Consider the following 11,849-nt stretch of genomic DNA (forward strand, 5'->3'; position numbering starts at 1 on the left):
CTCATCACAGGCTTTTCACAGCAGTACCAAACTTCTTCTCTGTTTCTTTTGCCTTTGCACATCTTGCCAGTGGCAGATCACATTCTTTACAATCGCTGTGCGTTATCGAAGAGCTAGACTCCACACTCTTCTCGTCTATATCAAGTACTACTTGATCCGCAAACTCAAGACAACTACAGCCACCACATTCCTTCCATCGCTCAGCAGGTCTAGCGATATCCAAACGAGAATATCTACTTCTCACGTCACTCTTTCTACATCAACATGTTTTCCTCGGCCACCATCCTCCTGGCGCTCGCTGCCAGTGCTACTGCACATATGACCATCTTGAACCCGGTCCCTTTCGGCAAAGATACACTCACCAGCTCTCCGTTGGCCCCTGGCGATTTCCCTTGCAAGCAACGTTCTGGTGTGTACGACATCACTGAGATGAACCAGTGGAATGCTGGCGAAACCCAGACCATCAGCTTCCAGGGCTCTGCTGTACACGGCGGTGGTTCATGCCAATTCTCCCTTACCACTGACCCTGAACCTACCGAGCAATCTCAGTGGAAGGTCATCCACAGTGTTATTGGCGGATGCCCATCGAATGTATCGGGCAACCTGCCTGAGGCACCTGAGGGCCGTGGAGCAGCCACTTTCCCTGTCACTATGCCAGAGAACATCCCAGATGGTCGCTACACTTTTGCATGGACTTGGCTCAATAAGGTCGGCAACCGCGAATTCTACATGAACTGTGCTCCAGTTCAAGTCGGCGATGGATCAAGCAAGGCTTCAACTGCTAGCGTTTCCGCCGCCTTCTCCAGTCTCCCAGACATGTTCGTCGCTAACCTACCCGATACTTCCTGCAGCACTGCCGAGAACGAGGACTTCAACTATCCCAACCCAGGCCAAAGCGTTGTTGAGGGTAACGGTTCAGCTCTGGGTGACACTCTTACCGGTGCAGGATGCGACCAGATGACCAAGATGGGCGCTGGCAACGGACAGATGGGATCACCTACCCAACCCGAAGCTTCGCAACCCGCAGCGAGTGAATCACCTGCCGCCACTTCTGGTTACGCTGCACCACCCGCATCAAGCGAGGCTCCTGCTGCCACCTCTGGATACGCTGTTCTGCCCTCCAACGGTGGTGGTGTCTTCGCTCCTGGTGCTTCTTCCGCCCCTGCTGCTGAGCCTACGGCCCCTGTTGCTGCACCTACTCCTACCTATGGTGCTGAGCAGCCTAGCAGCGTTCCTGAGCAACCGGCCTACAGCGCAGCTCCTCAGGTACCAGACAACAGCACTCCCAGTGCACCTGCCAGCGGCAGTGACTGCACCCCTTGTGACAATGATGGCGCTGTTGTCTGCATTGGCGAGAACCAGTTCGGCCTTTGCAATCGCGGATGTGCTGTTCCCCAAGCTCTCGCCAACGGCATGTCTTGCTCTGCCGGTGCTGTTGTTGCTTCCGCTTCCCTCAAGCGATCAGCCAAGTTTCCTCGCGCCCACCTCCACCGCCGCCACGGCTCGTCTCTCTTCGTCTAAGAGTCGTGCTCTGCATGGTTACTGGGACGTCGTAGACAGTCTCTCATACCTTCAGCCGTCGGCTACGAAATGCAATACTTGGAGTTTGGGACACGGATCGGGACACCTGCCGATTGGGTCGTCACATGGGATGGGTTGCGCTTTGGGTCTTTTCTTCATATACCTCTTCACGTTGTCAGATACCATTTGGGTCCGGCCCGTGACTTCTTTCCTTGCGATTTACTGTTGTTACATACATTCTTTCATGTCCGACCCTAGATCGGGTCGGCATGCCCTATTATCTTGCCTAAAGAGAAGCCCTGTGATCAGCCTCGTGTCTACGAGTGCAATATACCCTGTACCTACTGTACAAGACCAAATATAACACTCTTTCGTTCTACGAAACTATCTTCTTGTCTGATCTTCGTGGCTTGCTTGATGTCCTGAATATGCTCTGAATATCCCAATACTCCAGCAAGCACCAACGTGGATGTCAACGGTGAGCTTTTTTTTTTCTTGCAATCGTCTTGTGCATGATCTCGAGTTCAACTGTTCCATGTCAAGGCCGATTAACCTTACCAACTGCGACAACGAAGTTGGTAGCCAAGACGAAGCACGAGGCTATTCACCGGTTTATGACGTCCCTGGGATAACGGGGTTCTGATTGGGTAGCAGCCACACGGGGAACAGCCAAGGGGACCGGCGGCGACCTCCCCTCTGATTCCCACTTTCAGCCCTAAGCTCCTGTCGCCAGCGCACACCCGAGCACGCGACGAGCCAAACGACAATTCTCCCTACGGCCATTCGACTACTATTCTTTCGTGCTGTCAGGCCCCAGAAATTAGAACGCGCCGAGGCCTTCGTTTCGCACGCCGCCGCCACTCAAGCTTAAGCGGTCATTGCGCTCGCCCCACTACTTTGCTGCCTTCACCTCCACCGTCTTCTTGTGCTCACACCCTACGGCTTGTTGCATAGACTGCCCAACATGGAGAACCAGCAGAAGGACGTCGACCAGTCCCAGTACATTGACAATGCTATTCGCGCTGTCCGTGAGAAGAAGCCGCTCCCTGAGATCGACTTCACCCTGCATACTATGGAAGATGGGAACCAAGTGAGCACACAGGAACGTGTATGCAAAGGTATGCTCAGTCTATGCACCCTGGCCTGGTTTCTAGCCATGATATGCGCTTTTGCGACGTTGCAGAGGAATACAGTCAGCTAACTGTGCCGTGTTCGCCAGACGTACAAGCACCCGCCTTCCACCCACCCACCGATGAGCAATTCTTCTCCCCCCAGGATCGCACGAAGCCCAATATCCAATTCCTCAAGCAGCACTTCTACCGTGAAGGTCGTTTGACCGAGCAACAGGCGCTATGGATCATAAAGAAGGGCACAGAGATTCTAAAGTCGGAGCCCAACATGTTGGAGATGGACGCACCCATTACTGTGTGCGGTGACGTTCACGGACAATATTACGATCTCATGAAGCTGTTCGAAGTTGGTGGCGACCCAGCAGAGACGCGCTACCTCTTCTTGGGCGACTACGTCGACCGCGGCTATTTCAGTATAGAGGTAGGATGGGAGATAGACGGCCGCTATGTATTGGCTGACATTCGCAGTGCGTTCTATACCTTTGGTCTCTCAAGATCTGGTACCCCAACACGCTCTGGCTACTTCGAGGAAACCACGAGTGCCGCCATTTGACCGACTACTTCACTTTCAAGCTCGAGTGCAAGCACAAGTACTCCGAGGCCGTATACGAAGCATGTATGGACTCGTTCTGCGCATTGCCGCTGGCCGCCGTCATGAACAAGCAGTTCTTGTGCATACACGGTGGATTGAGCCCTGAGTTACACACTCTGGATGATTTGAAGAGCGTATGTGGAACTGCTCTCCGTCAAGCGTCATTTCTAACTTTTTTGTAGATTGACCGTTTCCGCGAGCCACCCACCCACGGCCTCATGTGCGACATTCTCTGGGCCGACCCACTTGAGGAGTTTGGTCAGGAGAAGACCAACGATTTCTTCGTTCACAACCACGTTCGTGGATGCTCATACTTCTTTTCATACCCCGCCGCGTGCGCTTTCCTCGAGAAGAACAACCTCTTGTCGATCATCCGCGCGCACGAGGCCCAAGATGCCGGATACCGAATGTACAGGAAAACACGGACAACTGGTTTCCCTAGTGTCATGACAATCTTCAGTGCGCCAAACTACCTCGACGTGTACAACAACAAGGCTGCGGTTCTCAAGTACGAGAACAATGTCATGAACATCCGACAGTTCAACTGCACACCGCATCCCTACTGGCTGCCTAACTTCATGGACGTCTTCACATGGTCATTGCCATTCGTTGGTGAAAAGAGTAAGCAGGAGCGATCATCTACGCTGAGGATTTAGACTAACAAGCTCTAGTTACGGACATGCTCATCGCCATTTTGAACACCTGCTCTAAGGAGGAACTCGAGGAAGAGACACCCAGCTCTTTGGCATCAGGACCATCATCGCCTCCTCTCTCCAGTCTCGATCCGGATTCGACCGAGTTCAAGCGACGTGCGATCAAGAACAAGATTTTGGCTATTGGTCGACTCTCCCGCGTGTTCCAAGTGCTGCGTGAAGAGTCTGAGCGCGTTACTGAGCTGAAGACAGCGTCGGGCGGTCGACTTCCTGCGGGTACACTCATGCTTGGTGCGGAAGGTATCAAACAGGCGATTCACAGCTTCGAGGACGCGCGTAAGGTCGATCTACAGAACGAGAGGCTCCCGCCAAGCCACGAAGAGGTACGAAAGTCTCAGGAGGTTAGCCGAGAGCAGGCTCTCGAGAAGGCCACCAAAGAGGCAGACAACGATCAAGGACTCGCCACCGTCGCAAGGCGTATCAGCATGTAAGTATACTCACAACTTGACATGTCGTGTAGTTGCTAACAGATATAGGTCATCTGGGTCGGGACGCAGCCGGAAAAGCTAGGCGCGATTCAAGCGCTCGCGATCCGAGAGTGAAGCTGATAGACGAGCTATGACACAGCAGGATGTTTAGGTTCTTGATTTCTGTATTGGCGGGCCACCAAATGTCATCAGTATACCACGTAGGCGTATGTGGACCAGCGTAACCTAGAGGCATCACCTTACGAAGCACGGTAGTAATTTGTCGGTCGACTGCTCAATCATAAGGGGGTTGACTTCTCATTGAATCAAATAAAATCACATTCCTATCAAATCGAGGCACATCAACTTCCTAAATTGCAAGCGTGATGTGAGCAGACTGCGCACGGACCCGGGCCGAAGCTAGCTTTGCCGACATACGTCAACATGGACAATTCAACAGCAATGCTCAACTTCAAGCCCGATGCCTCCATGGGTGGCCTCAGTGCCGCGACTGACGATCATCCGCAAGACAGGGACGATTGATCGGCTCCCGCTTGCGCGTCGCTGTCGCAGTGTCCTTACTCCACGCTCGACGAACCTCCGCGTGCGCTCCGCATCGACACATGTCTCGCCGACCGCGATAAATCTGCGCCCGCACATCCCACCCCGGAACAAGGGACTATATGATGCGCTATCAGCGCTCAGTGGAGTCGCTGAAACACATGTCAACATAAGTAGACTGCAATTGGCATTGCGGGGTCTGGCGGCGCAGGATGCTGTGACGAGAGTTGCTGGTACGGTATATGCGCAGTACGATTCAAGAAACTGGGAACTGACAAGAGACAGTTCTCGGTTTGAACAGCCAATTGAGTGCACAGCAGCTTGCGCGGTTACTGCTTGCAGACCCGCTAAGTGCTGAGGAGCAGTGGGAGAAGGAGCTCGTGAAGACAAGTGATGGCAACGAGAGAGCGGTACTATTAAAGTATGTGCTCTCCAACTACCGTAGCATGTACGACATTAGCTAACGTTCTTGTTGCACAGATATGGCGACGACCCCGATGCACATGCGCCTTCGCCGCTCTACAAGGTCCTCTCGATACCCTCACGAACGCTCCAGTCGCACAATCTAGAAGTCCTCGTCTCTACCATCAACGTCAATGTTGCAAAGTCGGTACCTCATATGATAACAGAGAGCTCCACTGAATCGTTGCTTGTTCCTAAGCTCCAGGCTACTTCTGCACGAGGATTACCCGTCCCATACCCGGTGCATAAGACATTGGTACTGGGGGAAGGGTTAGACAGCGCAATTGCATTTGGAAGATTCTCGGCGAATGGTCTGGAAAATGTGGAGGAGATGGTCAAGATGGCTGTTGACCTCCCTGCGCCATCGGAAGAGCCAAAGTCAGACACCCATGCCGCAAGCGCCCCTATCAATATCCAAGTCGGCGCAAAGGCACTCAACAGCTTCCGTGAATCGATCCAGAACTCCATCATCTACGAGCGAGGATGGTTCAAAAGCGGCTTGCCCACACTGTCCGAGTGGTTGGTTCAAGATCTCCAGGCTACAGACACCATCAAGCCACCGATGAAGACGCTTGTTGCTTCTATAGTGGATGATGTAGAAGCAAGCATCACGAAACAAGACGCTGCAAGATTACAACAATTGGCTTCCGTTCCAACAGAACAGGATGTTACAACGTCTATCGTTGGCCATCTTGAGACCTGGGCCGAAAAGTCTCATGCGGAGCTCCGCGACCAGCTCGATGAAGCCTTCATGGCGAAGAACTGGCATAAGCTAGCTTGGTGGAAGCTCCTCTGGCGTGTCGACGACGTCACAATGATTAGCTCTGAGATCCTCGAACGGCGATGGCTCGTCTCAGCGGAGAAGAACAGCATCTACCTCGCCGGCCGCATGAACCAAGCCGGGTTTCCAGATGACGTCCAACACCTTGCCGTGGCCGACATTCCCGAGGTGACAACGCAGGAAACAGCACCGACAGCAGAGAATCCGCGAACGGACCTCTCTACCAACGTCCGGAAGCCGATGCCATGGCCCGATCACATTGCCGCTGCTCGCACAGAACTCATCAATGATACCGTCCCACCCCTACAGGCTCTCGCTCAACGACTCATCCTACAAACCTTCAGCACAACTTCGCTCTCTTCCGCTGCATCAACACTCCTCTGGGTGTCCGTGTCTTCGTTCTCCGTCTTCGAAGCTTCGGCTGTCGCAGCACTAGGTTTTACATTCTCTCTTCGCCGTATGCAGAAGCTATGGGAAGGTGCCAGAGAAGCATGGGAGAGTACCCTGAGAGAAGAAGGGAGACGCACGCTGAAGGGTACTGAGGAGAGGGTTAGGTTCATCATCAAAAACGGAGGAAAGGAGTATGTTGAGGATGAAAGTGTAGCTGAGAGGAAGGCAGCGAGGGAAGCTGTAGCAAAGGTTAGGGAGGCACTTGCGCGCATGAACGGTGGTGATGGAAAGGAGAATGTATGATAGATATGTATGAAGTCGATCGGATATGTCACGGAATGATTGATTTCGTCATAATTTCGTTGGTATGAGTGAGGGTTTAAGCTATTATTTTCTTTCAACCTTTTCGTGAATATGACGGTCACCCGCGTTCCCATGTCCTAGTGAAGCAGAGTAACGCATATTTACGGCAAGTCGCATGTTCATCTTGAATCGTGATATCTCCTTCCAATCCCTAGAACGGACATCATCCTGATTATGTGTCATTTAATTCGAGTCGACGTAATTCAGCGTGATTCACTGTAATATATAACGACGTACTCTTATTCACAGTATAAAGCAGTATATTGCATTGTTGCCTACAGCATTACTAACCGTCCTTTACCGCCTTGCTCCACGGCAGATAACAAAGGACAGTCCTTGCTCAGACACCGCAGCTTAGGCCTATTCGCTAACATCACCTCCTCTATGTAAAGGAAGAAGGAGATACACACATGTCTTATAAAAATTGGACAAGTTATGCTGCAGATGCAGAATAGGTAAAGGCACTTTTGATCGACTAATATATAAAGTAGAACTAGATAGACCCTCGCAGAAACTGAAGTAGAGAGGTGGTCTTGATGCAGGAGACAGTTTGCCGCTCAGGAAGGGCGGCTTGATGAAGAGACTTTTTTTCTCGCTGGCTAACATGCAACTCATAACATAGATAGAGGGGAGGGAATAAACAAGGTTGTCTGACCGGATGACCAACTCGGAATTTGAAGAAAAACACTGCCCTACTTCTTCTTCAGCTTCAAAGTGAAGCCCGGCATCTTGGCGTCAAGATAGCTTTTGAAGCTATCATCATAAGCTCTCCTGTTTTCCATGGACAACTTGTCCCACTCAACGAACAGGCGACGATCATAAGGAATTGAGTCCTTGAGCATGTAAACCTTTTCTGGTGGGGTCTTCTTCGACTCCCACGTGATAAACCAGCGCTTCTTTCCTGTAGAATCGACGATGTCGAAATCGTAATCGTATCTAGCCTGTTGCTTGTTAGCGATGAAGACCAAAATGTAAATAGAGGTGCAATGCGTACTTCAAGTTCGACCTTTTCTTGCTTCTCTTTGGCAAGAGCTGCTTCCTTTAGCTCAGATGAGGACATGATCCTGGACTGTTCACGGCTGATGTTTGCGTCTTGTGATGCGCGATTCGTCGGAATGGTAGGTGCGACATCTGGTGCAACGCGTGGGGGTATCCGGACCTCCACACTATCGCCCTGATTGTGTATAGTTAGTACTTCTATGCAGTAGATGATGTCTTCTTAGTTACTCACTCGTGCTCCCCGAACAGTCACACTCGCCTGTATCTTCCTGCGCTTTGGAGACGGAGGTGACAGGGTGGGAATTTCGTCTTCACCGTCTGACGGTATATAATCCCGGCTCTTATCTACAGGCTCGTGTTGCCGACCTCTCTCGTCAACAAATGGGGTATACCTCATGTCACCGTTCGAAAGCCTCGCCGAACGCTTTGGACGTGTAGAGGACATTCTGATGTTGATAGTTTGCGCGGATGGAGATAAGAAGGGAGGAGAAGAGAATAGTTTGTTGTTGCTGTAGTGGTATTGTGGTAGAGTTGATGAGTAGGGTGTAAGGAACTAAATCTCTAACTCACGAAATACAAACCTATATAGTGCCTACTACCACTCCTGCAGGCGGTCAGATAAATGGGAATCCGTCTCTTACCCCTAATATGGTAGATGCGTTACCTACCCCGCCTTTACAACAAGAGGATGACGAGTATAGGTAAAGGCAAAGGGCGGTATGCTAGGAGCGATAAGAGCTAGGTAACGGTGTCTAGAGGAACGACAGCGAGTGGCTGGCGCTGTGCTTCTCCTGCGTTTGCAACGGGCGGAGATGATTAGGCAAACAGACACAAGTACTGGTACCGCTGTGACGGTGGCAGTAGGGGAAATCCAAGGGAAGATAGACAATGTGCGGAGTTGGGAATTTCCCAGTTGCATCTCCTCAACAGGGAAGGAATAAACACTCAAGACAGGAGGTGGAGATAAGGTGTGTAAGATGAAATATATAATTCGAAAGCGGACTCTGATTAGAAACTTGATCGAACAAACTATAAGACGCCGGCTAGACATTGTAGTGACTGTGCCGCTACGCTACACAAAAGACGCAACAAGTATACCCGCAAAACCTAGAAACATACAGCTGCCCTACAATAAAACTTCATCGCCGGCCCACCTAGAAGATCTCACCGAGCCGGGGCTTTCCGCCCTTCCAATCGTCACGCTCGTAGTACCTGAAGACCAGGTCGTAGCCATCCAGGTCATGCACAATGCGGTCAACACGACGGTATCCCGCAATTGTCTCCATCCTCTTCGCCTTCTCGACATTCTTGCCAGGCATCTCATCGGCAGTAGGCTTGGCCTCGAAGAGGGTGACACTGAACCTGCCAGGCTTGAAGATACCGACTACATGCTCGACCACGTCAGCAGTCTCTCTGCCGGTCTGGTGGGCAGGCACGTTAGTCTCGAAGGAGGCGTAGGAGCACTGAGGCTCTGGTGTAACGTGTACGGTGAAGTAGTGTGTAGCATCAGAGCCTTTCTTGGAGCCGTTGGGAGCACCGCCCGGAGCAGGAATAACACCGTTGGCAGAGAAGCCACAGGGCGTGAAGAGATAGGCATCGATGCGAGCGTCAGGGTACTTGGAGGTGGGGTAAACATCAGCCAATCCGCAATGCTCAGAGACGACAGTGCCGAGCGCATGACCCTCGGTAGTCAGCTCCTCAGGGAACGTGAGCTCCTCTTCAGAGTTGAAACCAGAGTGGTCGGAAGACGTCTGCTCAAACACGTCGAAGCTGTCATCAGAGGTGTGAGTGTTGGCAGCGGAATTGAGAACGGTAGAGCCGCCGAGACTCTCGCTGTGACCATTTTCTTCCGCAATGGTGCCGAGAGATTGGATGGCGTTCTTGCGAGCTTCACGAGCCCTCTGAATGTAGCGACCTTCCGCAACCGCACTTGCGTCCTCAAGATAGAACTGACGAGCGTTCTTCTCGTCGAGGTCGGTCATCAGGATTTCCAGAGTCTCGTCCTCTTCCTCGTCGGTGGCCTGCTCGCGCAACATGCGCTGGGGGTGGCTCACAAATTTGGTCTCGGTGTCAGGCGCAGCTTTCTCCTCACCAGGGCTGGGAGGGGGAGTAAGGCTGGTGTCTGGACCGGTGATGTAGAGGTACCAATGTTCGCCGTTCATCTTGCCAATCATGTAGGCACTGCCACCCTGGAAGCGGTCGTCGAGGTAGCGAACCTCATCACGCCAACTGCGGTGGGGTCCACGCTGCTGATCAGGGTAGAGGTAATTCTTCCTGCTGTAGAAGACGCGGTATGGTGTGGCGGCTGGCGCGATGCCGGATGCCTTGGGGGCAACGTAAGGGAAGCCGGCGTCTGCAGCAATCTCCAGCATGCGACTGAGGCCCCAGAGCAGGGTTGTAGTTCCGCAGGTCTTGAGCACGACCTTGTGGGGGAAGACGAACATGCTCGATTCGGACAAAAGGTAGGCATCGACATGTTCAGACTCGATAACGGAGAGAACCTTGCAGTTGACCAGATCGAGCATGTCCTTCCAGGTATCCGCCGACACCTTCTTCAGTCCAGTTGGACCGGCCTGTCCAGGCAGTTCAGTAGCGGAAGCGCTGAACCATACTTCGAGGAGCTTCTCGGGACCCTCGAAAGAGTTGGTAGAGTCGAGATCGATAGTAGCCTCCTTGTTGATGGTCAAATGAGGGGTGCCAATATGCGACGAGGGAGAGGCAGTGTAGTGCTGAGGAATCTCGGTAGCAACCATCTCTAGGTTATGTGGCTGTCGCGCGCACGGGACGGATATGGTAGGTGTGTTTGCTGGCCGCGTTTGTACGGAGGGTGGAAGAGGTGGCTAGCTATGAAGCTATGTGCAGCACAATCTCGCTCAGACAAGCAATGCGGTGCTCGCCTGAGAAGAATTGGCCCACGGGTCGCAAAGAGTAGGCGAGGCTGGCGTGTGCCAGCAGCAGGTTATGGAGAAGAGGGTAACCGACCGTAGTCGATGTTAGGGAGGTCGGGCGTTGAGGGGAATAAACGAAGCCTTTCGCCGGGAAATGGTGGCAGTCGTGAGGGTCCTCGCGATACCAGATTCCGATACCCTGGGCAAGTATCGGGTCCAGCAGACGAGGAGATCTGCTTAAAAGGGTATGGTATTGGGTGGTGGGTGAAGGGGCGTAGCGGGTATTATCGGGGCCTGTAAAGGTCAGCGCTGGCCGTTTGGATGTCTTGCACACTGCTTCACGCGGAGGACAACGACTCACTTCGCAGGCTTGGACAGAAAGCGTACCAGGTCCTCTCGACGCATAGAAGAGCCGAAGTGGGCGGCGATGAACAATCTGCGGGCTACAGTAGCCTAGGCAGTGGTGTAGAGGGAGAAGAGTAGGTCTGCCAGCGTGACGATATAAGTCTGGTGGGGAGCGTAGAGCAAAAAGGTCAATGCAATGGCGTTGGGCGCTGATAGAATCTGCCTGTGAGTGAGTCGGCCAACTTGTCAAGTTACTCCCGAGCTGTAGGCGAGATGGATATGGGCGTGTTGAGAGTGTCAGGAGAGCGACGTACTGTGCGCAGTGAATGCAAACTTCACTAGGGCAATTTAACGGGTGTGCTGCTGGGGCGACGTCGTGGAAGCTTCGGGCCTTCACGCGACACGATTTTTAACGAGTGCGGTGTTTTCGCATGAGACGTCACCGCCTTTGGCCTGTCCCAAGTGGCTGGAGCGCCCCGCCGTCTGCCACTGCACCCGACTTGGCCAAGTCGTGTGCGGGTATCCCATCCGCCACCCTGTGCCTGACACACGACATGAGTAGGTCCGACTTGGGTTGCTGCCATGATCGGCTGCCGCTATATGCATCAGGGAATATGCTACCTCTGTCCTTTTAGACTAGACCTTGCGGGGTCTAGCAGAACATCTCCACGGCATTACACGCAAGTACCTTCGGTAC

The 11,849-nt window shown here is 52.7% G+C and overlaps 4 protein-coding genes across 4 annotated transcripts; 2 read left to right on the top strand and 2 right to left on the bottom strand.

Annotated features, from left to right (window-relative positions):
* Positions 1–264: 264 nt before the first annotated feature.
* On the top strand, positions 265–1,521 carry ALTATR162_LOCUS5951 (uncharacterized protein; the record flags this gene model as incomplete). The annotated part of the gene is made up of 1 exon (XM_043313571.1): positions 265–1,521. One exon carries the CDS (start codon positions 265–267, stop codon positions 1,519–1,521), a length of 1,257 nt encoding a protein of 418 aa, XP_043169506.1.
* Positions 1,522–2,485: 964 nt separating this feature from the next.
* On the top strand, positions 2,486–6,860 carry ALTATR162_LOCUS5952 (uncharacterized protein; the record flags this gene model as incomplete). The annotated part of the gene is made up of 9 exons (XM_043313572.1): positions 2,486–2,639; positions 2,741–3,072; positions 3,120–3,377; positions 3,426–3,864; positions 3,915–4,383; positions 4,433–4,441; positions 4,937–5,157; positions 5,210–5,345; positions 5,405–6,860. 9 exons carry the CDS (start codon positions 2,486–2,488, stop codon positions 6,858–6,860), a joined length of 3,474 nt encoding a protein of 1,157 aa, XP_043169507.1.
* Positions 6,861–7,612: 752 nt separating this feature from the next.
* Positions 7,613–8,364, bottom strand: ALTATR162_LOCUS5953 (uncharacterized protein; the record flags this gene model as incomplete). Its single annotated transcript, XM_043313573.1, has 3 exons — positions 7,613–7,861; positions 7,915–8,094; positions 8,152–8,364. 3 exons carry the CDS (start codon positions 8,362–8,364, stop codon positions 7,613–7,615), a joined length of 642 nt encoding a protein of 213 aa, XP_043169508.1.
* Positions 8,365–9,073: 709 nt separating this feature from the next.
* ALTATR162_LOCUS5954 (uncharacterized protein) lies at positions 9,074–10,672 on the bottom strand (the record flags this gene model as incomplete). Its single annotated transcript, XM_043313574.1, has 1 exon — positions 9,074–10,672. One exon carries the CDS (start codon positions 10,670–10,672, stop codon positions 9,074–9,076), a length of 1,599 nt encoding a protein of 532 aa, XP_043169509.1.
* Between the last annotated feature and the right edge of the window lie 1,177 nt (positions 10,673–11,849).

Source organism: Alternaria atra, assembly GCF_907166805.1.
Source record: "Alternaria atra isolate CS162 genome assembly, contig: 25, whole genome shotgun sequence".
In the NCBI taxonomy this organism is placed as follows: domain Eukaryota; kingdom Fungi; phylum Ascomycota; class Dothideomycetes; order Pleosporales; family Pleosporaceae; genus Alternaria; species Alternaria atra.